This window comes from Mustela nivalis (genome assembly GCF_964662115.1).
Source record: "Mustela nivalis genome assembly, chromosome: 1".
In the NCBI taxonomy this organism is placed as follows: domain Eukaryota; kingdom Metazoa; phylum Chordata; class Mammalia; order Carnivora; family Mustelidae; genus Mustela; species Mustela nivalis.
Window position 1 is genome coordinate 207,431,282 of NC_139020.1, and position 27,664 is coordinate 207,458,945.

Genomic DNA, 27,664 nt, shown 5'->3' on the forward strand with positions numbered 1-27,664 from the left:
CTCATTCTTCTGGTCACCTCTCTTCTCCCATAGCCAGTGGCCTCTCTCCCCCACTCCCTTCCTTTCCCCAAATCTCCCCACCCTGAAGCTGGTGTAAGTGTCAGAGCGTGATGTCAGTATCTGTACCGGGAAACCCAAACTGGGGTTCGGGCCTTGACACCCCGGGATGTCTGTCATGCCTCCAGACCACAGGCTCCTAGGGGACAAATGCTTCCAGCCAAATGCCTCCCTCTCTCTGGACTCTTATCTTCTTGCCTCCCATTTTAGAGCCACACAGGCCTGTTTAGTGCCTCGTCCCAAACCAAGGAGATCTCTCCCCAAGAGAGACTCTGCTTTCTTCTCTAGCAACCCACTAATTCCCGTCATTTTATTTTACTGGGGCAAAATTCACAAAACATAAACGAACCATTTTAAAGTGAACAATTCACAGGCATTTAGCATTCACAATGCTGAGCAACCACCACCTCTATCTAGTTCCAGAACATTTCCCTCACCCCAAAAGGAGACCCTGTACCCATTAGCGGTCACTCCCCATTCCTCCTCCCCCTGCTTCTGGCAACCACTAATCTTTTGGTCTGCATGGATTTGCCCGGATATTAAATGGACTCATATGTGTGATTGTTTGTGACGGACTTCTTCCACTTAGCATGTTTTTGAGGTTCACCCACATGATTATATATTGAATGTCTGCTGCTGCCCCTCGGAACAATTTGTTACTTAAACTGTAACCCCTGGAGGATTTTACTAGTTGCCAAGTACATTTAGATATGGCCTTAAGAGGGGCGCCTGGGTGGCTCAGTGGTTTGGGCTGCTGCCTTCGGCTCGGGTCATGATCTCAGGGTCCTGGGATCGAGCCCCGCATCGGGCTCCCTGCTCCGCAGGAAGCCTGCTTCTCTCTCTCTCTCTCTCTCTCTCTCTCTCTCCCCCTGCCTCTCTGCCTACTTGTGATCTCTGCTTGTCAAATAAATAAATAAAAATCTTTAAAATAAAAAAAAAAAAAAAAAAAAAAAAAAAAAAGATATGGCCTTAAGAAATACATATACTGAAAACAGGTCTTTGGGGAGAAGGACGATGTACGACCGTGAAGCTGGGCAGCTGGGGATGCCCGGCCTGCCCAGGGCGGAACGCCGCCTGCTTCAGGGAAGCCGAGCACCCAGGAACGCCCCAGTCAGCTCAGGGTGGAACGAAAACCGCCTGCTTCCCTTTTCCCTTGTCGCTCCTTTCTCTTCCCAGAAGTGCTCGTTGTTAGTTAGATGAGTCCTTTGAATGTGCTTGATTTTTTTTTTATAAATTTTTTTAAAGATTTTATTTATTTATTTGACAGAGAGAAATTATAAGTACACTGAGAGGCAGGCAGAGAGAGAGAGAGGAGGAAGCAGGCTCCCTGCTGAGCAGAGAGCCCGATGCAGGACTCGATCCCAGGACCCTGAGATCATGACCTGAGCCGAAGGCAGCGGCCCAACCCACCGAGCCACCCAGGCGCCCCATGAATGTGCTTGATTAACTATAAACTTTATCCTCCTTCTTGCTTGTGTGCAAGACGGGATTAACGTTTGACCTTCATCAGTCCTTCTGTTGGCTATTGTTTCTATCCAATAAAAGTGAGACTGTAGAGTTGCTCGGGGCTACAGTCCTTTTCGACTGTTGTCCCCTGCTCCCAGTCTTTTGCAGCTGACTTGTTTGTGCCTAATTCTTCTCTCGTCGCCGACTGGAAGCGGCAAATGTCATTCCTTTTTATGGCTGAAAGATATTTCACTGTATGGACAGACCACATTTTGTTTATCCATTTATCTGTTTGTGGACATCCGGGGTGTTTCTACATCTTAACTATTGTAACTAATGCTGCTTTGAACATAGTGTACAAGTATTCATTTGAATGCCTTTTTTTAAAGATTTTATCTATTTATTGATCAGAGAGAGAGCGCACAAGCAGGGGAGTGGCAGGCAGAGAGAGAGGAAGAAGCAGGATCCCCCCTGAGCAGGGAGCCCGATGTGGGACTCGATCCCAGTACCCCGGGATCATGACCTGACCCAAGGTAGTCACTTAACCGACTGAGCCCCCCAGGCATCCCCTGAATACCATTTTCAATTATTTGATGTATATACCTAAGAGTGCAATTGCTGGGTCATATGGTAACTCTCGTCCAACTTTTTGGTTATTTAACTTTTGGAAGAATCATCAGACTTTCCCGCAGTAGCTACATTTTCCATTCCCCCCAGCAGTTTACGGGGTTCCACTTTCTCTCTCTGTGGCTCTCATAGTTGGTGCGTGAGCTGGCTTCTGTATTACTTGCTTCCCCCTCCCCTTGTGGCCCAGGATAATATTTTGCCTTTTTGTGAAATGTGCAACTTTTGCGACTTGTGCGTCTGTGATGACATGTGCCTGTGCAGGGTTGTGTGTTTTTCTCTATTGGAGTGTTTGATTCCGTGTTGGCAGGGTTGTCTGTCTTTGACTGGCTCTGCCCCCTACGGTTGGGCATTGGTAACTATGCAATCGTGTGACCAGTGACAAACTGTGACAGTGACAGGGGGCGTGAATATGTCAGGTTGTAGGTTTCATATGGTTCCGTGAATGGTTGTGTCTGATGTGTAGCTGTGTGTGTGTGAGTAGTTGTATGTTGCTGTGTGTTTCTGGAGCAGTGTGTGATTGTGTCAGTATCCATCTGTGTGATTGTGAATTTTATGTCTGAGAGACTGTGTGACTATATCACTGTGTAACCAATGTGGTGTATAGCTGTGTTTTTGTGTCTGGAAATTGGGTATCTGTGCCTGGTCTACATGATATGCAGACACGCAATTCCATGTACAGGGACTATATGGTCTGTGTGACTGGGGGACCAGGAATCTGGGTCACTGTGTAACCACCAGTTGTGTGTGGATGTGACCGTGAACTAGGTGTCTATGATGTGTCCATAGCATCCACCTGGACTCCCAGGGCACAACAGTGGAGGTCCCTATGTAGAGGCTTGGATTCCTCCCCCGTGCGGGGCAGCAATCAAACAGCAGCCAGACCCAGAGCAGGGGTTGCTAAGGGTCTCCTGCTTATCATCAGGTACTTCCTGTGGCCTGATCCCACCATCTTATTTCACCCAGCAGAGGGGGTCACTTCCCCTGCCCCAGCCCCATCACACTGGAGCAACTGTGGTCATGGCAGCCTCCCCCTCCACAGGGCCTGACTCCTCCCAGCACCACCCAGAGGGTCCATGGTCAACAGCAGCAGTGGATTGGGAGGGGCTCCTCCCGGTGCTGGACTCAGACCCTGGGAACTCACAATCCAGGCAATTTCAAACCAACCCAATGTGAAGCCCCAGCCCCCAACCCTCCCACTCACCGGGAACAGAGCTTCGGCTGTTCTGGGCCCCCACCTGATAGCAGCCTCCAACATCTGGGGCGTCTGATAATGCTTGGCTTGGCAGGGACTTCATGCCAAGTCCCGCCATCAACATGGTCGCTGCTGTTTACTGGGGAGGGGGAGAGCTACAGGGCCCCAGTCACAGCAAATGGGGTCTCCAAGTCCCTTCCCAGGATCCCCATTCTGTCTATCACCCCTTCTATAAGAAGGTAACTAAGAGGAACCCCTTAGTCTCTCCTTTCGTGGAGACTTAGTGCCTCACTTTACCCAACACCTGAACCCTCAACTTCTGAGCCCCCAGCCCCTGAACTTGACTTGGCTTTAGATCCAGGGTCAGTCCTTAAGGCCCAGCCCCTAAACAGGCTGAGATGAGGTCTCTTCCCCAGAAACAGTGACCCCCGCCTTGCCTGCCTCTTATCAGGGGCTTCAGCCAATCAGCTGAGGGCAGAGAGGAGCCCTCCAAGGGGCCATTGGTGTCTCAGAGCCCACGAGGCCACGGAGGGAGAGGAGGCCTGAGGCCCAGGGTCGGCACCAGCCAGCCATGGCCGCAGCTGAGACCGCCTTGCCCTCCATCAGCACCCTGACCACCCTGGGCCCCTTCCCCGACACACAGGAGGACTTTCTCAAGGTGGGTCCAGGTCGGGTGTAGGTGGGTGGCCTGGGGTCCTGGGCTGTGGTTAGAGCTTGGGAGGGGCCAGGTGGGGTGTAGGTGGGTGGGCTGGGTCCTGGGCTGTGGTTAGAGCTTGGGAGGGGCCAGGTGGGGTGTAGGTGGGTGGGCTGGGTCCTGGGCTGTGGTTAGAGCTTGCAGGGTCTAGTCTCCCTCTTGCTCTGAATCTTAGCTAAGACTGGGGGTCCTCAGTCCAGGCCAGGGCTCTGAACTTGGTCTAAGGACCTATTTTTGTCATATAAAACTGAGGCTTGGAGGGGCACCTGACTGGCTGAGTAGGTAGAATGTGCAACTCTTGATCTCAGGGTTGTGAGTTCAAGCCCCATGTTGGGCATAGAGCTTACTTAAAGAAAGAAAGAAAGAAAGAAAGAAAGAAAGAAAGCCCTGAGCTTTGAAGCTGAACAGTGCAGCAGTCCACAGTAAGACAACCCCAGATACCAGGGGGAAACAGCAATGCAGGAATTTAATCTTGGGAATTAATTTTGGGGGGGGGGGTCAGGGAAGGAGAGGGAGGGTCTGGGGGAAACTGAGGCAAGGCTGCCCCTCACCCAGCCTTCCATGCCTAACTCTGCCACCCTTTCCCCCATGCCTGAGTGTGGCTCCAGATAATGTCAGTCTTATCTTGGGTCTCCAGCCAGACCCATAGACCTCTGTCCCTGGACTTGGAGGGGGCTGGCGGGAGTGTGCAGTGTAAGGGAGGGGGACAGACTGACATGACAGACAAGCAAACAAGACCCCTTCCCAGAGCCTCTGGCCAGCCTGCCCCTATCAGGGCATCCAGCCCTCTCCATCTCTGGACAGGGTACCCTGGTGTCCCCCGAAGCCTCACGCTACCGGCTCCCTCCCCAGTGGTGGCGCTCTGAGGAGGTGCAGGACTTGGGTCCCGGACCCCCTGATCCCACCGGGCTGCCCCTCCACGTGAGGCCAGAGTCGCAGGACGCACCCAGGGAGGACGAAGACCACGAGAGGGACTCGGCCACCGCCTGGGATCTGGATCTCCTTCTCACCAATTTCTCGTGCCCAGAGCCCGGCGGCGCGCCCCAAACCTGCGCTTTGGCCCCAGGCGAGTGCTCCGGGGTGCAATTCCCTCCGCCGCCGCTGCCACCCGAGACTCCCAGCCCGTACGTGGGCGGCCCAGGGCTGGTGGCTGGGCTCTTGGGTCCCGAGGAGCACCCGGGCTGGGCACGCCCGGCCCCAAGAGCCCCGGCCCCGGATGCCTTCGTGGGCTCATCCCTGGGCCCAGCTCCCGAGCCCAAGGCACTCCCGCTGCAGCCGGTGTACCCCGGGCCAGGTGCGGGCTCCGCCAGTAGCTACTTCTCGAGGACCGGGCTTTCAATGCCCACGGCGCCAGGCGCCCCCTACGGGCTGCTGTCCGGGTACCCAGCGCTGTACCCGGTGCCGCAGTACCAAGGGCACTTCCAGCTCTTCCGCGGGCTCCCGGCGCCCGCGCCCGGTCCCACATCACCCCCTTCTTTCTTGAGTTGTCTGGGACCCGGGACGGCGGGTGCGGGACTCCGGGGAACGGCAGGAGACCCCGGAGGGATCGCCGACGCCGCGCCCTCCAAACGCAGCCGGCGATCGTGGGCGCGCAAGAGGCAGGCGGCGCACACGTGCACGCACCCGGGCTGTGGGAAGAGCTACACCAAGAGCTCACACCTAAAGGCTCATCTGCGTACGCACACAGGTGAGGGAGCGGGACACGGGGGCTGGAGGATGGGTCTCAGGAGCCGCGAGTGGCTGGGGAGCTGGGAAACCCGAGCAGGTGGCGGAACTAAAGCAGAATTTCGGAGCCACGGGCAGGGCAGAGGGAGCTGGGAGCCAGTCTAGGACCTCGGGAGCCCGAAAGGCAGCATTGCGGGAGGAGGGTGGGGGCAAAGAGACAGCCTGGGGAACCTGAGGAGCGTTTCAGGGAACAGACGGACTAAGACCTGGGCAGCCGAAGGGCTAAAGAGCAGAAAGCCTGACCGGTGACAGAGGAGGGACTGCGGAGCTTATAATGCTAAGCGCGGAGTCAAAGACAGAGGGTTCAGGAGCGGGGCAAGCGGAAAGCCGAATTAGGGGCCAAGAGTATAAAGCAAGGGTTGCTTGCCAGGGAGGCGGAGCCAGACTGTTGGGGGCATGGCGGCACGCAGGAGGAGAGGCAGGGCCAGAGTCAGTTTCCCGAGCCCAAATGCGGAGGCAGGTCCAGAAGGATAGAGGGAATAGCTGGGAAAGGAGGGTGGGCATGGGAGGAGAAGCCGGGTCCCAGGGATCCTAAGACGGGGGCGGGGCTGTGGAATAGAGGTTGCGGGGAGGAGGAAGGGTGAGTCCTAAATTTAGGAGTGCCCAGAGAGGGTAGAGCCTTGTGTGCAGTGCCGTGCAGAGACGCAGGTGGAGAGGCCAGGAGTAGCATAGGGAGAGAACAATTACCTGGAACATGGCCTGGATTTCGAGGCTCTAGGGCCAAGGCCAGGGCAGGTTGAGGGGCGGGGGGCAGAACTGGGCAGCAGCTGGAGGGTCCTACAAGGGAGGGGCTGGAACACAGGGAGCCAAACCAAAGGACGAAGGTGAAAATGGCTTTTGGACTCAGAGGCAGGATAATAGGGAACAGGAAAGAAGCCAATGGAGTAGGGAACATGACTTGGGTCCAGGAAATGAGAATGGGTTTGGCGCCAAGTGCAGGTACAGAAGAAGGGTCGAGGTCGCAGAGGCCGGACGTGGGTGCAGAATCAGGGCCTTGCCCTGAGAGTGAGCGCCTCCCTTGCCTCATCCTAGAACCGACCAAGGCTGAGCAAAGAAGTGCACCAGAGGCAGAGGCAGCGGGGGGAGGGGTGGGGCAGACAGGGATGCTCAAGGCTTCCACATCCCCCATCCACCCTCCCCAGGGGAGAAGCCCTACGCCTGCACGTGGGACGGCTGTGGCTGGAGGTTCGCGCGCTCAGACGAACTGACCCGCCACTACCGGAAGCACACTGGACAGCGCCCTTTCCGCTGCCAGCTCTGCCCGCGCGCTTTTTCACGCTCGGATCACCTGGCCCTGCACATGAAGCGTCATCTTTGAGACCCACCCCAACATGTGGACCCTTCCTGGGGGTTGGGGATGGAACAAGAGCAGATCCACGCAGGGTGGTTTTCCCTCAGATGGACCCTCTCCTGGATTTGCGCGACCCCACAGATCCACCCAAAGATCAAGGAATGGCCCATAGACAGACCTGGGGAGCCTCCAACCAAAGGTCCCACACGTCCTCAGTCGCAGGAGCTACACGGAGACATCCAATGGTCCCACAGATACAGCGAGACAGAGACAGATCTTCAGATAAACGACTCAGTTGGACACTCAGACATTTCGGACAGAGAGATGGACCCTCTGAGAGCTGGACCCTCAGACCAGCTTACAAGAAGCCCTGGGCAGTGGGAGTGGCTGTGGGGTGAAGGTTCCCGGAGACTCTGGGCCTAGTAGGGGGGGCTTCACAACGTGGCTAATGAAGCCCGGGATAGTGGCTGGATCTGCTGTGAATGGTGATGGGTCCTGTACCAATGCCGCTTCCAGATAAAGGCTTTCAGCGATGGCCTGACTTTGTGGGTTTTGGATGCTGGAGGTTGGGAGGAAGTTTTACTCTCAGGGGTGAGATTGGGGGCCATACACACTTTCACAAAATCATGTAAACTTCAGAGACCCCTCTTAGCACTGGAGGCTTTGCCTCCCCTCCCCACCACACCCCAAGTTTAGCCTAAATAGACCTTGTCTCCTGCCTTGAACCCCAGGTACATTCATTGGGACCGTCTTCCTCCCCTCAGCCTTCAGCCCGGCCCCAGAGCCCCATCACCCTCCACCGTGACCCGATCCAAAATACTCCCTTGAATACAGGTGCTGCCGAAGCAAGCACAAACTATACCCTCGAATAGCTAGCTCAGGCGGGCCCCAGGAAAACATGTGGAATGAAAATGGGGAGGACCAGGAGCACAAGCGCCCCTTAAAAGAGCAAAGGTCACAAGAGGTAGACCTCAGGTTGTAAGACAGAAAAGGAAAAAAAAAAAAAACCCAAGACCGCTTTTGACCCAGGAGCCGGAGCTGCGCGGTACTAGCGGCGAAGAGCGGTTTGAGACTAACCACAGTAGAAAGAGACGGAGGCGGGGCCTAGCAGAAGGATATGAGCTATGATTGGCCGGGAAAGGAGTCGAAGGCGGGGGAGTGGGGAACCCTGTGGCCGTGGAAGGCGTGGCCTGAGCCTGACCGGTGGGTGGAGTATATCTAGAGTTGAGTCTCCCGGAATCGGGAGGCGGTGCCTAAGGGGAGTGACCGTCCGAAAGGAAGCCCCGCCCCCGGAGGCCCAGAACTGACTCAAATCTCAGCTTCTCTGTCTCGCGGGCAGTCTCCATCCTCGTGAGGTTCCGGCTGGGGTTCCCACGCCTGTCTGAGGAACTGAAAGTCGTCTAGGGGCCGGCCCGGCCCAGCTCGTGACCTGGCGTTCCGGGCCTTAACAGAGATTCCTCTACCCAAGGGCATGGCCATGCTGAGCCCGCTGCTCCTGGCCGCACTGCTATGGGTCCCTGTAAGGACCCTGACCTGCTATGGGGACTCGGGGCAGCCTGTGGACTGGTAAGTGCGCAGGCGCCGACCGTCGCCCGGGGTGGGCCTGGGGGCTGCTCCGCAATTGCGTGGAGCCTGGGGTTCCCCGTCTTCCCCTCCTTCCATTTCTCCCATTCCTCAACTCTAAGGTTCGTTGTCTACAAGCTGCCAGCCCAGAGCGGGCCCGGGGATGCAGCGCAGAGCGGACTGCGATACAAGTACATGGATAAGGACTCAGGGGGCTGGCGCGACGGCGCGGGATTAATCAACAGCTCGGCGGGGGCCGTGGGCCGCAGCTTGCTGCCGCTGTACCGGAACGCCAGCCAGGTGAAGGAGGGCCTGGGCTGAACCTGGAATAAGACTCTAAGACCCAGCTTGGGGGGGAATTTCAAGTTGCCCCATCCATCTCCCCTCAGCTCGCCTTCCTGCTATACAATGACCAGCCACCTAACTCCAGCAGGGTTCAGAACTGGTCTAGCCGAGGGCACACAAAGGGTGAGTCCCGGGTTGGGGCTGGGGAAGGGCTCTGGTGTTCCTATGCATTTTCCCCAGCTAACCCCTGCCCTGCCCAGGGATGGGGTGGTGGAGGGGGTGCTCTGTCAGACTCTGAACATCTGCTTCCTTATTATATTGTTTTTCTTCTTGACTGCAAGAATTAACAGCTGCAGAAACTAAGCTCAGCAGTGGTTTTGACACTGCCCACACCTTCTCCAGGTCCCCTGCAAACGGAGGGTGTTCCTGGTGGCACACGTGCTTTTGGGGATGCAAAAGCAGTCTTCCTGACCCCTGTCTTCTGGTTCAGGTGTGCTGCTCCTGGACCAAGAAGGGGGCTTCTGGCTGGTCCACAGTGTTCCTCACTTCCCACCACCTGCCTGCTCTGCTGCATACAGCTGGCCTTCTAGCGCCCGAACCTACGGGCAGACCCTGCTCTGTGTGTCTTTTCCCCTCACTCAGTTTGGGAAGATTGGTGAGTGTGGAGAGGGAGGCAAAGTGAATCCCTGATTCCGAGGCCAGAATGTGGAACAGTCCCTCATTTTCTCTACCTTTGCCCTCCAGGCAGACAGCTGACCTACACCTACCCCCTAGTGTATGACCACAAGCTAGATGCCACCTTCGCTCAGAAAGTCCCCTATCTGGAAGATGTGGTCGAGGGCCACCACGTTCCCCACGGCCCCTGGAACAGCAGTGTAACGCTCACATCCAAGGCAGGGGACACATTTCAGAGCTTTGCCAAATTTGGAAAATTTGGAGATGGTGAGTCCTGAAGTTGAGGATTGCAAAGCTCTTTTTCTGCAGAGGGGGTGCCTGGTGTGTCCATGGCTAAGGGCAGGTTAGGAATAATAAGGACTAGGACTCTGACGGCCAAAATCAATGAGAGGTAGACAACTAACAGACCAGGGTTCACATATTGGTTTCTGGCTATGTGATGTGTGATTTAACCAGAGCCCTAGTTTAACCCATCTGAGAAATGGGGACACTGGTATCTACTTTAACAGATTGTTATGAAGTGATGCCTATAAAGCATTTGGTAAGGGCTGTTTTAATGTTGTCATTCCTTGTGTCTCCAGGAATTGACAACTGAAGAAACTGAGCTCAGAAAGGGGAAGTGGTCCTAGCAATGACCCTGACCCTGTCCATGCCCTTTTTCCATCCTCCACAGACCTGTATTCTGGCTGGTTGGCAGAAGCCCTTGGCAGTAACTTGCAGGTCCAATTCTGGCAAAACTCTCCTGGCATCCTACCCTCCAACTGCTCCAGGCTCCAGCAGGTGTTCGACGTGACCCAGATAGCTTTCCCTGGGCCAGCTGGGCCGGCCTTCAATGCCACAGAAGACCACTCCAAGTGGTGTGTAGCCCCAGCAGTGCCCTGGACCTGTGTGGGTGACATGAATCGTAACCTCAGAGAGGAGAAGCGGGGTGGCGGCACATTATGTGCCCAGCTGCCAGCCCTGTGGAAGGCCTTCCAGCCTCTGGTGAAGGCCTGCAAGCCCTGTGGGGAGAAGAAAACCTTCTCTCCAGGAATCTGAGCAGAGCACATAAGAGCTAAGGCTCAGAAGCCTCTTGGGACTTCAGCTTGATCCCCAGTTTAATGCCTAACTGTGTGAGCTTAATTATGTGCCTTAACTTGTGACTCTATTTACTCATCTGCCAAATGAGAATCACAATACGTGATTCAGGACTGTTAGGACTGTTGAAAAATAAAAGGAAATTTGTGGACGGGGCTATTAACCTTTTTCATCAAGTGGGGACTGGGACTCCAGACAACATTACAGCCCTTCTTCTCTCCCTGAAGGTCTGGGGACAGCTGGTGCATAAGTGAGACCCAAAGTAGGACCACAGGAAGGGTATACCCAAGACTCACCTCCCTTCTCCATGGTATTCAGGCCTCGAGACACACACAGGCAAGGGGGCAGAAACACAATGTCTTGCCCCGCCAGGGGTGGGGTGAGCCCCAGAAAGCTCACACAGCACAGACACACTTTATTTATATGTGTACATATGTATACAGGTGGCTGTACAGAGCAGGGCCAGCGGCCGCCTCGGCTACGGGCCTGGAGGCGTGGGACAGGGGGCACCTTTTTTGGTCAGGCCTGCTGGGGGTATAGTTTCAGCAGGGCACCGGGAGGTCAGCCCCACCTCAGGCTTGGTGGCTGGGACCAAGAGGGAAGTGGGTGGGACTGGGGGCCCTGCACTGCTGGGTGCATTCTTTGTGGGGGCTGGGGAGGAGGCTTGTGGTTCTGGAGAGAGTTTGGGGGAGGTGGGCTTGGACCGAGGCCCGCTCAGCGTGGTCCGCTCTTCCACCACCTCCAGCACCCAGCACTCCCGACCCCGGGGGACCTCAGGAACAGGAGGCACCAGGGATGTGGATTCTTGCAACCCTTTGGAGTCTGCACCAGGAGGCTGGGGTGCCACGGCTTTGGACCCCGGACGCACAGGCTCTACGACAATTGGCACCGGGGGTGTGCCTGCCTCACCCGAACTGCTGCGCCTGCCGGTCTCGTGTTCCTGCACTGGGCTCAGCGCAGCCTTTGCCACAGCCCTGGCCACCCCACCCACTCCATCCTCTGTCTGCACACTCTGGTGCCGTGTACCGCTGGGGTCCCGCTCCAGGGTCCGGCCCCCAGGGGTCGTCGCACGGGGTGGGGTGCAGGCCTCAGCACCACCCGGAGACTCCTTCTCCTTACTGGACACCGGTGGCCTGGGAGCGCCTTCAGGCAGCAGTTGGTCCGCGCCCAAGCTCAGGGGCGACTCTTGGCGGCCCAGGCGACGGACTGCGACCTGCCTAGGTGTGCCAGGGCCCTCGACGGGGGGCGTCTCACCATCAGATTCGGCGAGGCTATGCAGTGCCAGCTCGCCGTGGAAGTCCTTGCGGAAATCCGGGTGGCCCACCTCGAGGCTGTGTTTGCGCAGTGCGCCCTTCTTGTCGGTGCCCAGCGAGGCTCCCAGCTTCTCTGCTGACTGCACGCGTTTGAGGAGCGGCGACCGCGGGGGCTCGGCACTCTTGGGGCGCGGGCGCACCACCGGCGGTGATGAGTGCAGCTTCGCAGGGAAGCTCTGCGTCGTGTGCGAGCTGCCCACCGTGTGGCCTGGCAGCGGCGGCGGCGATGCCTGTGTCGGGGACGGCGTGTGTGCCAGCGGCGACAGGGGGATGTTGCCAGCCGACTTGCAGCGCGCAGAGCGGTACTGGCGGTGCAATTTCGGCGACAGGCCGTGCAGCGTGCTGGGCCGGATGTGGTGCGACGCCGACGATGCTGGCGAGTTGGGCGTGCTCGACGCCGGCGAGCTGCTCTGGGAGGAGGCGCCTGCGGGTGGGCGAGAGGGGCTGTCGCGCGCTGCGGGCACAGCCAGGGCACAGCCCCGCCACCCTGCGCCGCTCGGCCCGCCGCGCGCAGGCGCAGAGCGTACCTAGGTAGGCGGAGTCGGGCGTGGAGCGGTAGCTGTGGGTAGGCGAGCGTGCAGGCAGCCCGTGCGTGGGCGAGCCCGGGAGGCTGTCGCTGGACGACAGCGACCGGTTCAGCGACGACAGCGAGCGGCTAGTGTGCAGCAGGTTTGACTGCTTTGTGATCTTGCGGAAGAGGGAGCTGCGCTTCTTGCTGGGGGACAAAGAGGGGGCCACCTACCCTTCACCAAGTTCCAGAACTCCTGGCTTCCTTCCATTTTAGGGCCGCACGTCGGCCCCTGGGGACCGCCCACCCCTCCTAGCCCCTCCCTCTCCAGCTGCCACCCACCTATCAAAACCGAAAGAACTTCCCTTAAGGCTGGTCCCATGTGGCTCCTCCCAGCTCAGGCCCCCATTCCTTTCAGGCAACCCCTAGCCCAAACCCGGAAAACACCCATCCACGCAGGACCATCATTTTCTGGCCCCGCCCACCTCTCTAGCCCCTCCCCACCAGCGGCCACCTACCTAAGGAGGGCTGGAAGAAATTCACCTGACTCAAGTTTTGCCTGGCTCCTCTCACTCAAATCCCCACTCAACGACTTTCCAGGCCAAACCGCCAAACCCTCAGATCAAAACACAAGTCTCCTGGCCCCACCCACCTCTCTTCGCTCCTCCTACCTCAAAGGGAAGAAACGTTTTCAGTTGGCTGGGTCTTGCCTAGTGTGCTCATTTCACATGGAAATCCCTTCTCCCAGTCCTCCCAGTCTTTATCTATCCGACAGGTCAGTACTGGCTCCCGAACAGCACCCTCTTTAACTGACAAGTGCTGGCCCTGCCCATCTCCCAAGACACCTCCCACAAGGTTTTTCGCCCAGCCTAGAAACCTGGCACAGCTTCCTTTCCTGACTTCTCCCACTTCCCTAGCCCTTCTCTCTCTATCCTCTTGTTTTTGCTTGATGGCCCGGCCGGCCACTTATCCTGGGCGCTTTCCTTCGCAGGTTCTCACCACCTCCCACCTTAGACCCGCCCACTGGTCATACGACACAACCACCACAAAAACACAAGCGTTCCCTCAGTCTGCTGATTATAGGCCTGCCAACTGCATTTGGCCCCACTCACCTCTCCTGACCCTCCTTGGCAGAGGGCCGCTTGTTCCTCCTAGCCATTTTGGCTTTGTAGCTGCTGCGCCGTGCAGGGCCAATGCGAATGGAGGTATTTTCAAAGGGCGTTGTAGTCACTGCTACCTTATTGCCACTCTAGGGGAAGAAAGGAGAGAAATGCTCTGCTGGAGGCTGCTCAGGCAGCTCCAGTTCCCCAGGATGTCTCCAACCCTCCCTGGCCCTCCCCGCAGGGTGCGCCCTCCCCTGCACGCACCTTAAGGATCAGTTCTACGACTTCAGGATGCACCATGCCGTGCACAGGCTCCCCGTTCACGTGTGTAATGAGGTCACCAGCACAAAGCCCGGCCTCCTGGGCTGGGCCCCCCTCTTCCACGTGCTGGGGACAAGACACCCCACAGGGGTAGGGTCAGAGTTATAGTAACGAAAAATTCTCCCTGCGCTTCTGTGCCAGACGCCGAGCTCTGTATGCACAGCAACCCTCTTAACACCTTATGAACCAGTAATCATTCTCCCCAATTGACAAATGAGGAAACTGAGGCTCAGAAATGGAAGTGAGAGCACAGCTCACAGAGGACTCTTATCTAGGTCCTGGTTCTACAGTTTGAGCTGTCCCTCATCCCGGGGGGGGGGGGGCTTCTTCCCCTCTCGTCCACCCACCCACCCCTCACCTCGGGACATAGACTCCAAGCATGTGTGCTCACCCAGACAATGTGATGGACACTGTAGACATCCGAATCACCCATGTAGACCCGAATGGCACGCAGTGTGAAGCCGTACTTCTTGCCAGAGCGTTGGATGGTGATAGGGGAGCGGAGCCCACTGACAGCCGGTGAGTAGTCCCGGCTGGGTGAGGAGTCCCGTGAGGATGGGTTAGAGGAAAGAGATCGTGGGGACATGGGACTGGCCAGGGGTGAGCTTCCATGGGGGTCCACTGCAGACACAGAATCATGGTCAGAGATGGGGCCAACAAGATAAACCTCTCCCTGTAGCTGCTCCTCATTCCTCCCGAGTCAAAGTCCCAGGGTTCTCATTGGTCCATCCCAGAGCCAATCATTGTGAAAAGGGAAAATACGGTGTTCTCATTGGCCTATCCTGGCACAAATGGAGACAGCCCCTCCCCTGCTACGTGGAGCCCGGCGTCACCTGCAGGAATCATGACAGACAAAGCAGTGGCAGAAGCTGACTTGATGACTTTGCCCCCGGTTCGAGAAGGTCTCTTCTCTACTGCTGGGTCTCCTGACAGCTGCTGGTGCCGCGCCCGGCGCAGAACCAGGTCATTGGTGGCCCTTGGACTGGATGAGTCCCCATCCTTCGAGGTTGGACAGAGGTCACCTGGGCGTGAGCGGTCAGCTGCAACAGAGCAGGTGGGTTAGGGGTCAGTCCAAGGCCACGGACTTCCTGCATGCTGTTCCCTCTGCCTGGAATGCTCTTCCCGCTTCTCTTACTTGTGAGTTTCACGAAAGCAGATAACGTATCCATCGAGCACAGCTCCTGATACAGAGGAGTGCTCTAATACATTTGTTGACTGAGCGGGGAATATGGGGTGTTCCCCATGTTGATGAGAATCCCCAGGCTGGAGTGTGAAGAGTGGGTGAGCTCTTGCATAAACAGCACCACGCTCACTTAAGTGCTCACTACATGGCCACTGCGGAATTGGGGAAGGCGGCAGTAGGGGGCACTCACTGGCGTCGAGGTCCCCAGCGCTGGGGGTGCCATCCCCTTGAGCTGCCTCTTTCGGGGCCCGCGCATCCAGCGAGCCCGGGGGGTCAGAGCTGGGCCGGGGAGGCCTGCGCAACCGGCCCTCATCCTCGTCCTCTTGCGGGGCGCTGAAGCGGCTGGGTTCCAGCAGCGCGGAGAAACGGCGGCGCGCGCCCAGCGGGGGACTGGCCTCCCCCTCCAGGAAACTGGCCTCGGAAGCCGAGAAACGCTTGCTGCAAGAAGGGGTCGTGGTCAGAAGAGACACGCCCCTTTGGGCCCCGCCCCCAAACCCAGTCCTGAACCTGCTCACATCTCCGGGGAGCCCCCTCTCCAGGTTTTCTCGCGCAGGGTCAGGCCTCCCAGGCCCTCCCGCTTGCCGGCCGCCTTCTCCTCTGGGCCTTTGGCGCTCGGCTCCCGCTTGCTGGCCCCCGCTGCCGCCACCGGGGTCTTGGGCTCGTGCTGCGACAGTTGCTCCATGCTGCTATACACCTGAACCAGCCCGCAGGTGGTGGCGGTGCGAGGCAAGCTCGGGCCCCAGTTCCCGCCTTCGCTCGCGAACCAATCCGCTCCCCACTGCTGGGCCCGCCCAAACTACCTCCACCCCCAAGGCCGGGCCCCGCCCAATTCTGAGAAGTACCCCGACCACCTACAATTCTTCAACTCAGGCCCCTCTCCACAACCGCCCATGCCCTCAAGAATATGGCCTCCTTCGTGCCCCACCTCCGCAGGCTTCACCCAGTTATGTCTACTCTCGCCCCGGCTAGGCCCTGAACCCCCTTGGCACTGTTCCTCAAAGCTAGACTTCGCCCAGCCTTGCCAAGCCTTGCCCCAGGCCCCCTGACCCCGCCCCGTCCAGAACTAGCTCGCCCCACCGTGGCCCTCCTTTCCACTTCTGTCCAGGGTCCTGGCAGATTCCACTCAATGCCACAGGCCAGTCCCAAGACCCCCAGGCTGCCTCCCCCACAGGCCTTATCTCCCCAGATCTCTTATCCCCTCAGTAATTCCCCCGCGTGAGACCTCACGCCTGGGACCCTGCTCTCCTGTCTCCTCAGCCCCGCCCCCTGCGGACCCACCACCCTCCGCCTCCTCAAGCGGTGGTTGGGGGGAAGCAAAGACCCGCCTCCGCCCAGGCCCCGCCCTCCCTGGGTCTCACCCCACCCCTAGCGCAGCCTTGTCCCACCTTGCTGAAGCGCGGGGAGCAAGAGGAGAACTGGCGTATTTCCACAGGCTCCTCTTCGGTCGTGTCATCCTCATCATAGGAGTTCACGTGGTGATACCTGTCTGAGCGGGCTGAGGGATTGGGGGGTGGGCCATAACCGCGGGCACCGGTCCAGCCTCAGATCACACCCCCACCGGAACCGGATCCTCGTTCCAGCCGGGCCCGCAGGTCCCGCCACGCCCCGGCTAGGCCCCGGCCTTATCTCGGGTCAGATTCAGGCCCCGCCCCCAGGCTGGGTCCCCGCCCCACTTTTGGAGGCTCCAGGAAAGCCACACCTCCAGATCCCACCTAGGGCGTTCCATGCCAGGCCACGCATCTGAGCAATCCACGCGCCGAACACAACCTCAGCCCTCTCCTCTGGCTGGAACTGGGACGTCCCCTGTTCAGCTGGGGTACCATCCTAGGCCTAACCAAGGGCCCCTCTCACAGGATCCCGCCCCCTGTCCCTGCTCACTGTCGAAGTAGCTCGTGTCGTCCTCGGACTCCAGGTGGGGGATGAACTCGGCCTTCTGCCTCAGCAGTCCTGTCCAGTCCAGGTCTCGAAAGAAACTGTGCTGCTTCACCTCAAAAGCACCCCCTGGAGAGGGAGTGGGGGAGGGAGGAGGGGAGGACAGGACTCGATTCCAGAGACCCCCGAAGGCCAGCCCCGCAGATAGCCTCAGACCACTTGGACTTGGAGTTCTGCTCTCTGGCAACAGCTCCCAGTCCTTAGTTTCTCTAAAAATCAGACCCCTTACCTGCGCCTAGCCGGACCAGGGGGTTGGTCTGCAGGAGGCTGGATATCAGGAGCTGGGCATCGGTGGGCAGGGCCTCGTCCCCCTCTGGCCACAGGATGTCATCTGCAGAAAAGGCAGGGCTGGGGGTCACTCTTGGAGTCTACAAAACTTTGGGCTGGCCCAGGTCCCCGGGCCCCCGCCTGCCCCCCCATAGAGGCACGCACCACTGATGACCTGTCCAAACAGTTCTTCAGGTGTGTCGCCAAAGAAGGGTACGCAGCCCACCAGGAACTCATAGAGAATGATGCCCATGGCCCACCAGTCCACCGGCTTGCCGTATCCCTGGCGCAAGATGACCTCGGGTGCGATGTACTCTGGGGTCCCGCACACCTGGGGGCAGGCCGTCAGCCTGCGCCCTGGCCGCAGGAGGGGCCTCGAGGGAGAGCCGAGCCCCCCACTAGGCCCTGGGGCCCGCGGTTCTGTCAGGTCACTCCACCCACAGTGACCCCCATGCCCGCACACACACCTGTTTGTCCAGGAACTCCCGGGCGTCCTTCTCAATGTGGCCTTCGTACAGGTTGGTGGTGAGGCTCATAAGTCCCATCTTGGAAAGGCCAAAATCCGTGAGCTTGATGTGGCCCATAGAGGTGATGAGCAGGCTGCAAGGAGTGTGTGTGGTGGGAGGTGGGTCTCAGAAGTGAGGCACACGTCCACTTCCCTCCTGGTCCTCTCAGGCCGGGGCCGCCCGAGGGGTGGGAAGGAGGTGATGGGAAGGACTCACTTGTCAGGCTTGAGGTCCCGGTGCACGATGCCGTAGTTGTGCAAGTACTCCAGGGCCAGCACCGTCTCCGCGAAGTACATGCGGGCCATCTCCACGGGCAGTGCCCCGATGTTCTTCAGCAGGGTGGCGCAGTCCCCCCCTGTGGGGGAAGGAGTTGGCCCACGTGAAGAGGGAGGCACCCTCGGCCCAGAGCTGGGCACTCACCATGCACCATGTCCTCGCTTCACATGCCTCTCATTTTATAGCTAAGGAAAACTGATGCTCGGAGAGGGGCCTCCTCTCCCCGGGCCCCATGGGGAGTGCCCTCTACCAGGCTTCTCTCCTCCTCTTAGCCATTCCCACCAAGTTAATCTAATCGGCCAGTGTCACCCAGGAGGGGATTGAGACTCAGAGAGAGGTTGTTGGATCATGCGGGGAGTTGATGGTGGAGGTGAGATCTGGTCAAGATAAAAGCCTACCTACTTACTGACCGAGTCTGGGAGCATGGCCCTTGATCTCCTGGAGTCTGAATCTTGAGGGTCTGGGGCCTTAAAATGTAGGTTCCTGACCCCTACCGGGTTTACGATAAACAGCATTTGTATTTTGGTCTCCTAAGACCCATTCCTAACTTCTCTTACAAGGGCAGGATTTTCTTCCAGGTGCAGCGGCTGGGTCAGCATGTAACCCAGGTCGCTTCAGTGAATCAGCCCTCAGACTTTCCCTTCTATTTTCACAAAGATGGCTGAACTCATAGGATGTAAATTACCATCTGCTGGATGGCAACTCTGCTATGTCAGGGCCTGTCTAGAGGAAAGTCCACACATGCAAAAGCAGAGTCAAGAAATGAAGAGATTCCTGGTGACATTGGTTTGAGCACCCAGATACAACCATTCCTGAAAGCGACATGATTTTTTTAATGATGTCAATTTCTTTTCTTTTTTCTTTTCTTTATTCCTTCCTTCCCCTCTCTCTCTTTCTTAACCTCTTTCTTTCTTTCTGCTTCAGCCAGATTTAGCTCAGTGTCAGAAACTGACAAAATCAGACAGACTCTCTAGGGGTGGGGCTCAGGAATCTGCATTTGGCACAATCCTAGGCAATCCTGACACACACTTATGATGAGAACCAAGCTGGATTGACTTCCAAATGAGACTTTGAGGCTGGGCCACACTCAGGAGGCACATGACCTTAAACGTGTGCTGTCACCTCCGTCTTGGTCTCCTGGTCTCCTTGCTTCTGACCTCACTGCAGCAGCCAAACGGATATCCTCAAAACAGAAATCAGATCATATCGGCTGCGCTTAAAACATTACAGCTGATGTCTGTTGCACCAGGAGTAAAATCCGATGCCATTCGGGGCTCCAGAAGGCTCGGCCTGCTCAGCCCCATCACCTCTCCATCTTCACCTCCCCCCACCATCCCTCTGGCTTGCTCACTTGGCTCTGGCTTTATTGGCCTCCTCGCTGCTCCTCCAAATCCAGACACCTTCTCACTTAAGAGACTTTGCGCCTGGGATTCCTCTCCCTGAAAATGCCGTGCTCATATATGACATCACCTGGTCTCCTTTGGCTTGTTTATTGTCTGACTACACAGATCAGAATGTAACCTCCACGAGGGAGAGGTGTGTCTGTCTGGGTCCCAACTGTGCCGTCAGTGCCTAGCGCAGCACGTGGCATGAAGAAAACCATGAGGGGACATCTGTTGAGTGAATAGATGGTTGACTAAAGGCTTGGGAGCAGCATAGTGTGACTCCATAAGACCACGTGTGTCTTAACCACAGTACAGGTGTTTGGGGCAATGGATGAATTAATATTTGGGTGAACATAAGCATGGATGGGTGGATAAACAGATGAAAAAAATGTACATTGGCAGCTGGCTTGCTGGCTAGTAGATGGATGGATGGATAGGCTGATGGATAAATTGGAGATGAATGGAGGGAGACTCTGTTCTCTGCTAGAGACAGAGTTGTGGACGGAGAAATCAAAATATGGAGAGTAAATAGAAGGGTGGGTGCTGGACTGATAAATGGATACATGGTTGTTGATGGATGGATGAATGCTGAGTAGGTGGGTGAACACATGGATGGGTGACTAAATGGCTAGATACATGAGATGTGTAGAGAGGGGGCGTCTGGATGGCTCAGTGGGTTAAGCTTCTGCCTTCAGCTCAGGTCATGATCCCAGGGTCCTGGGATCGAGCCCCACATCAGGCTCTCTGCTCAGTGGGGAGCCTCCTTCCCCCTCTCTCTCTGCCTGCCTCTCTGCCTACTTGTGATCTCTCTCTCTAACAAATAAATAAATAAATAATCTTTTAAAAAAAATAGATGTGCAAAGCAAAGAGTGAACCCTACTGTAGGGACTTCAGTTAATAATCATGTATCTATATTGGTTTGATTATAACAAATGTTCGATTATAACAAACACAACATGTCAAGGATAGAGGAAACTGTGAGGAAAGGGGATATGTGGGAACTCAATGTACTTTCCGTCAATTTTTTTGGTAAATCTAAAATACTCTAAAAAACAAAGTCTATTAATTTTTTAAAATAAATGGATAATGGATAACAGATCATCTGAATGGACAGAGGGATGGATAATCAAATGATTGGATGGATGGATGGGGTGGATGGCTGGACAGATGGATGAATAGGATGGAAAGGATGGATGGATGGGTGGATGGATGGGTGGATGGGTGGATGGGTGGATGGATGGGTGGATGGGTGGATGGATGGATGGATGGATGGATGGATGGGTCGATGGGTGGGTGGGTGGATGGATGGATGGATGGATGGGTGGATGGATGGGTGGAAGGATGGATGGATGGATGGATGGGTGGATGGATGGGTGGATGGATGGATGGATGGATGGATGGATGGATGGATGAATGGATGGAGAGGTGGATGATGGGTGGATGGGTGGATGGATGGATGGATGGATGAATGGATGGAGAGGTGGATGGATGGGTGGATGGATGGATGGATGGATGGATGGGTAGATGGATGGATGGGTGGGTGGATGGGTGGATGGATGGGTGGATGGGTGGATGGATGGATGGATGGGTGGATGGATGGGTGGATGGGTGGATGGATGGATGGGTAGATGGATGGGTGGACGGATGGGTGGATAGATGGATGGATAGGACGGATGAGTAGATGGATGGATGAGTGGATAGAAAAACTTATAGATTAGCAAATGAATGGGTGGAGGACGGATGGGTGGGTATTTGATGGATGTCCTATATTGAATGAAATGAAAACAGATAGATAAATCAATAGACGGCTAGGTTATAAACAGATGAGACGATAATCAATGACTGAATAATTAAATAGGTAGATAAACATACAGGTGGATAGTCAATATGGTGACTAGGGCTCAGAGAAGCTGCTGAGCCAGCATGACCAGCATGCATCCCCCCATCTTCCCTGCGGTCCTGTAGGCAGCCACACCTTCCACGTATTCCATGACCATGCAGAGGTGGCGCCGGGTCTCAAAGGAGCAGAACATGCCCACCACAAAGGGGTTCTCGGCAAAGGTGAGTATATCACGCTCCACAAAGGCCTGCTGGATCTGGTTGCGCAAGATCAGGTTCTGTTTGTTGATCTTCTTCATGGCAAAGCGCTGTCTTGTGTCACGGTGCCGCACGAGGTAGACAGCGCTGCAGGGGGAGAAAGCGAGGACCGGCCATCACCTCCGAGACACCCGGCCTCCGCCACCCTCCCCCCGCCAGAGCCCCGGGTGGCTCACCCGTAGGCACCATTGCTTATGAGCTTGATGGTCTCAAAGTCATTCTCTCCAGGCGGTTTCTTAGCCTTGGTGGTGGTGCTGCGGCCCTGCAGGGGAAAAGTAGAGACGACCACCACCATCATCATAAGATTGGAACTCTTGTTATTCCATTTACATGTGAGGAATCTTAGGCACAGGGAGGAGGTAGATGGGTCCTTCACCCAAGTGCCACAGTAAGGGAGTAACCAAGTCAGGACTCGAACCCATACTGCCTGACTCTGAAGCCATATTCCTAACTTCTTCCATTAGGAAAGACGCCTAGAAAATAATCACCTTAATATATAAAGAGCTTCCAGAAATCAATAACAAAAAGCCTAACAATTGAAGAGAAAATATAGGCAAGATACATGAACAATTAGAGCTCTTAACCATAGGAAAATATGCTGAACCTCATATATAGTGGCAGAAGAGCAAATTAAACTACGCCAAGACACAATTTTTCACCTAGGAGATTGGCAAAAAAATCCAAAGGGCTTACACACTCTGAGTAAAGCTGTGGAGGAACAGGTAGTTCTATAACTTGCTGTTGGGAGTATAAATTGCTACAACCCCCTTGGAAGGTACTTTGGCATTCAAAAGAACTCCAAGTGCATGTTCCCTTTGATTCAGTAATTTCATTTTTGAATTAATGCTACAGATTTGCAAGTGAAAAATGACATATGTATTAATTACCTTGCCCATTGCAAGATTGGAAACAAACCATATGTTCATCTATAGGAAATTGGTTAAATAAACAAACGAGCGGCATCTGTGTAAAGGAATATTGTGCCACTGTTAAAAAAAAAAAATGAGGAATCTCTCAGTACCTTGATTCAGAAGGCCCTCCAAAGTATTTTATTATGCTGGGGGCTGGGGGGAGCAAGGAACGGTATGTACTGTATGTTTTTATGGCAAAACAGATCTATCTAATCATATTTGGGGGTAGTCAGTAGCACATATACTAATAATATTTGGGGGGATATAGGTCAGTGGGCGACAAGGGTGGGTATAGGATACTTCACTGTATACCTTTTTTGAAAATTATGTTCATTTTTCTTTAGGATGAAGTGATTCATTCCATAAACATTACACAAAAATGTTTGATATAAAAATATTAAATGTCTCTGCTCCTTAGAATGTAGCCTAAAAACATCCAACACCAAAAAATTGATAGAATTACAGGAAGAAATTGCTCAAAACCAGGATTTAACAGTACTTCTCAGAAACTTAGATTAACCAGGCAAAAAAGAAAAAAGAATAGGGAGATGGAAGAATTGAATCACTCAATTAACAAGTTTGACTGAATGGAATGAGTAGAATCCTACAAACAATAATTAAAGATAAATACCTTTTTAGAGTTTTAGAGTTTTGAGTGATGTCATTCCATTACCTATTCAAAAAATTAAACAAATGGCATGGGTAGTGAGATTCTATTAAATATATATATATATATATATATATAAAGGAAAGAGTGTGTGTATATGAGAATTCATAGATAAGAGTTTGAAACAAAGGATCCAAGTTCAAATGCCTTCTGGGGCCAGGCAGGCCAGGTGGGAGTCACCGGGTGGCAGAGAGGCAGGTACCCCTTATCATAGGATAGCCCCGTCTTAGTACCAGCTGGGTCCACAACGGTGTTATCAGAACCTCTGATTTTTTCAAAAGAAGGCCCCAATCTAGATTTTGAGTCAAAATCTTCTCTTTTCTATATTTTGCTTCAAGTTTTTAAAAAACGCTGCGCAGTTCAGCAAAAACACATGTGTGGCCAATACCTGACATGGGGAACATCTGTCAGAGTGTGGCTGACAGGGAGGTGGGACTATGGCAATTTTTACTATGCTGAGCTGTTAACACAGACAATCCAACCTACTCAAAACCCCATGCAGGCCTCCCAAAATTACCAGTATGACCAGCAATTCTGCTCTTGGTTATATACTCAAAAGAGTTGAAACAGTTGTCCAAACACTTGTACACAGATATTCACAGCAGCACTATTCATACAACTGCCAAAAGATAGAAACATTCCAAATGTCCATCCATGGGTGATGGACAAACAAATATGGCGGATCCCAATAATGGAATATTATTCGGCCACGAAAAGGAATGAAGCACTGATTCACGTTACAACATGGATGAACCTTGAAAATGTTATGCCAGATGCAAAAGGCCACAGAGTGAAAGTGAATTTATATAAAATACCTGGAAATTTATAGGAAATATACAATTAGGTAAAATTTAAAAATATATGAAATATTCAGAATAGACAAATTTATGCAGATCAGGGGTTGCCAGAGGCTGATGGGGGGAGGGTGAATGGGAACTAATGGCTTAATGAGGACACAGTTTTCTTTGGGGGTAATGAAAATGTTCCAGAACTAGATAGAGGTGATGGCCGTACAACATTGTGATTGTACTAAAACCCAGTGAATTGTTCATTTAAAAATGGTTAAAATGGGGGTTCATGGGTGATTCAGTCTGTTAAGCATCCAACTCTTGGTTTCAGCTGGGGTCATGATCTCAGGGTGGTGAGATCAAACCGCATTGGGCTACACACTCAGCACCAAGTCTGCTTGTCCCTCTCCCTCTGCTTCTACCGCCACATCTCTCTCACTCTCTTGAATAAATTTTTAAAAATTTTATTTTAAAATTTTATTTATTTATTTACTTATTTAAGAGAGAGACAGAGAGTGAGAGAGGGAACACAAGCAGGGGGAGTGGGAGAGGGAGAAGCAGGTTTCCCTCTGAGCAGGGAGCCCAATGCAGGACTCTGGGATCATGACCCAAGCAGAAGGCAGACACTTAAGGACTGAGCCACCCAGCTGCCCCTCGAATAAATACAAAATCTTTTTTAAATGTTTTTAAATGGTCAAAATGGCACATCTTATGTACCATGTGTACACGGGTGTATATTATGTGTATTTTACCACAAAGGGAAAAAAGCCCATGGAGGAACAGCTATTATTATTAACCCAATCCTCAGACGGGGAAACTGAGGCTGGGAGCAAGGACCAAGAGATCCACTTGGGCTGAAGGCAGAGAGCCAGGTGGCAAGGGCCTCTCCGGGCAGAGCAAGAGCGCTACCAGCTGGACCGTCGGGCCTTACCTCGGACAGGTCGTCCTGCTCGGGGGTGTTGGAGCCGCCGCTATCCTGTTCCTCCAGGTGCACCACATCTGGGAAGAGACCGACAGTGAGCGGAGGCTGGAGTCCGGGCGGGTCCACCCACAGCCCGCTGCGCCCACCAGCCGGCACCTGGAAAGGGGTCACGGGTGAGGCCCAGCTGGCGGATGATGTAGCGCGGGATGTCGGTCTTGACAAGGTGGCCCTCCTTGGCGTGGCCCTCCGCGGCCTCCAGCAGGTGGTAGAACTCCTCCGGGTTGAATTCCTGAGGCAGGGCAGGGACTGGCTGGCAGCGGGCTCCAAGACCGCCTCCCCCTGCCCCGCTCCCTACCCCTACCCTAGGGCCCTCACCAGGCACTCCAGCAGCCTCGCGGGGCGCGAGATGATGATAAGCAGCTTCTTGACCAGCTGAGTGACGAAGGCCACCTCCATGCTCTCCGAGCGTTCATAGGCCTGGGGTGGCGGGCACAGTGGGGGTGGGGGTCACAGGCGCCCTGCTTCAGCCCGGCCCCTGTCCCAACCCCACCGGGTACACAGTGCTGCTGTTGTCCCATTTTACGGGTGAGAAAACTGAGGACCAGGCCACACTGTAAAAATTATGATGATGGGGGCGCCTGAGTGGCCCAGTTGCTTGAGCCGCAGACTCTTGGTTTGGGCTCATCGGCCTGATCTGATGGGTCTTGAGATCGAGCCCCACAATGGGCTCCACGCTTAGCACGGAGTTGGCTTGACAATTGATTCTCTCCCTCTGCCCCTCCCCCCACTCACGTGCACGCTCCCTCTCTCTACCTCTCTCAAATATAAATCAATCCTTAAAAAAAAAAAAATAATGAGGGCGACTGGGTGGCTCAGTTGGTTAAGCAGCTGCCTTCAGCTCAGGTCATCATTCCAGGGTCCTGGGATCAAGCCCCGCATGGGGCTCCCTGCTCAGCAGAGGGCCTGCTTCTCTCTCTCCCTCTCCCTGCTGCTCTGCTTACTTGTGCTCTCTATCTCTCTGTCAAATAAATAACTAAAATCTTTTAAAATAATAAAAATTTAAATTTAAATTTAAAAAAATAATAATGATAGGGACACCTGTGTGGCTCAGGCAGTTAACTGTCTGCCTTCAGCTCAGGTCATGATCCCCAAGGTCCTGGGACCAAGTCGGTCATCAGGCTCCTTCCTCGGTGGGGAGCCTGCTTCTCCCTCTGCCTGTTGCTCCCCCTGCCTGTGTGCATTCTCTCTCTCTCTCTAATAAATAGATAAATAAATAAATGAAATATTTTTTAAAAAAAGATGATGATTAGAGTCAGCACTGTCCTAAAACTTTCACTCATTCATCTTCCAAAACAACCCTATATTCCAGGCCAAGTTCGACTCCCTCTGCCTGGCACGCTCTCCTCTCCAGTCCCTGGGCAGCTTCCTACTTCTGCTCCACTGGGTCTCTGCTCCATTGTCACCTCGCCATGGAGGCCTCCCTTGACCCCACTGCCCCACTCTAAAGTCGCACCCCATGGGATGCCTGGGTGGCTCAGTCTGTTAAGCATCTGCCTTCAGCTCAGGTCATGATCCTGGAGTCCCGGGATCGAGTCCCACATTGGGCTTTTGCTCAGAGGGGAGCCCGCTTCTCTCCCTCTCACTGCTGCTTCCCGTGTTTGTGCTCTCTCTCTCTCACAAATAACTAAAATCTTTAAAAGAATAAAAAATAAAATAAAATCACACCCCAGCTCCTGACTGGGTCCTCAATCACCATTACCCTACTACACTTCGGTTTCCTACTCCATGAAGCCCCTTCTAACAAGCCGTATATGAATTTCTCTATCATGCCTCTCAGGGCCAAGACCAGGGTGAGGCAGTGAGACACTCACCTTGATGCCAAAAATCTCAGTCTTCGAGATAACTGATATTTTAATGTAGTATTTGAAAAAAATAATGCAAAAACCTCTGACAAGCAAAATAACAAAATTTAAACAAGGATAGGACCCAGGAGGGCTGTGTCAAGCCATACTGGAGGCTGAAGCAAAAGGAAAAGTGTATGGCAACCGATACGTGGTTTTTCGATGATTAACGTTTTTGTTTTTTTTTAAAGATTTATTTATTTATTTGAGAGAGTGTGTTGGAGGAGGGTTAGTTGGAGAAGGAGAGAGAGAATATCAAACAGACTCCCCAGTGAGACCGGAGCCCAACACGGGGCTTGATCTTTTACAACCCTGAGATCATGACCTGAGCTGAAACCAAGAGCCCATTGGGGCGCCTGGGTGGCTCAGTGGTTAAGCCGCTGCCTTCGGCTCAAGTCATGATCTCAGGGTCCTGGGATCGAGTCCCGCATCGGGCTCTCTGCTCGGCAGGGAGCCTGCTTCCTCCTCTCTCTCTCTGCCTGCCTCTCTACCTACTTGTGATTTCTCTCTGTCAAATAAATAAATAAAATCTTTAAAAAAAAAAAAAAAAAAAACCAAGAGCCCATTGCTTAACTGACTGAGCCACCCAGGTACCCCTCAGTGATCAAGTTTTAATGAAAATATTATTGATGAGTTTGTTTTCATTAAAACCAGGGAAGTAAAATTCTAACAAATTCTGGTTTGGTTATAAGTAAAATACTTAAAATAATGTTAAGTATTAATACACCTACTTTTCAACAATTACTTTCATGTTTTGTAGGGCGGGGAATCACTTGTCTCATCCTAGTCCCAGCCCTGATGCCTATTAATTATCTTCTGACTCTTTTTTTTTTCTTTTAGAGATTTTATTTGACAGAGAGAGATCACAAGTAGACAGAGAGGCAGGCAGATTTAGAGAGGAGGAAGCAGTCTCCCCGCTGAGCAGAGAGCCCGATGCGGGGCTCGATCCCAG

The 27,664-nt window shown here is 54.2% G+C and overlaps 3 protein-coding genes across 4 annotated transcripts; 2 read left to right on the plus strand and 1 right to left on the minus strand.

Moving 5' to 3' along the window:
• The first annotated feature begins 3,799 nt into the window (after window positions 1–3,799).
• KLF1 (KLF transcription factor 1) lies at window positions 3,800–7,573 on the plus strand. Of its 2 annotated transcripts, none has more exons than XM_082730267.1 (3): window positions 3,800–3,980; window positions 4,821–5,703; window positions 6,884–7,573. In XM_082730267.1, exons 1-3 carry the CDS (start codon window positions 3,894–3,896, stop codon window positions 7,057–7,059), a joined length of 1,146 nt encoding a protein of 381 aa, XP_082586393.1. In that variant the 5' UTR covers window positions 3,800–3,893; the 3' UTR covers window positions 7,060–7,573. The 2 variants fall into 2 exon arrangements, with proteins under 2 accessions (XP_082586393.1, XP_082586394.1); XM_082730268.1 differs by having other exon boundaries at window positions 3,805–3,980; window positions 4,869–5,703.
• A 649-nt stretch (window positions 7,574–8,222) lies between these two features.
• On the plus strand, window positions 8,223–10,783 carry DNASE2 (deoxyribonuclease 2, lysosomal). The gene is made up of 6 exons (XM_082730291.1): window positions 8,223–8,598; window positions 8,718–8,895; window positions 8,985–9,063; window positions 9,371–9,535; window positions 9,625–9,822; window positions 10,229–10,783. Exons 1-6 carry the CDS (start codon window positions 8,504–8,506, stop codon window positions 10,591–10,593), a joined length of 1,080 nt encoding a protein of 359 aa, XP_082586417.1. The 5' UTR covers window positions 8,223–8,503; the 3' UTR covers window positions 10,594–10,783.
• Window positions 10,784–10,983: 200 nt separating this feature from the next.
• MAST1 (microtubule associated serine/threonine kinase 1) lies at window positions 10,984–25,307 on the minus strand. The gene is made up of 19 exons (XM_082683709.1): window positions 25,187–25,307; window positions 24,968–25,100; window positions 24,821–24,888; window positions 21,700–21,785; window positions 21,402–21,610; window positions 17,982–18,120; window positions 17,727–17,859; window positions 17,425–17,590; window positions 17,222–17,323; window positions 16,939–17,061; window positions 16,446–16,555; window positions 15,576–15,754; window positions 15,251–15,498; window positions 14,711–14,917; window positions 14,269–14,498; window positions 13,821–13,943; window positions 13,566–13,702; window positions 12,473–12,660; window positions 10,984–12,369 (listed from the first exon to the last, which is right to left on the minus strand). Exons 1-19 carry the CDS (start codon window positions 25,265–25,267, stop codon window positions 11,111–11,113), a joined length of 3,921 nt encoding a protein of 1,306 aa, XP_082539835.1. The 5' UTR covers window positions 25,268–25,307; the 3' UTR covers window positions 10,984–11,110.
• Between the last annotated feature and the right edge of the window lie 2,357 nt (window positions 25,308–27,664).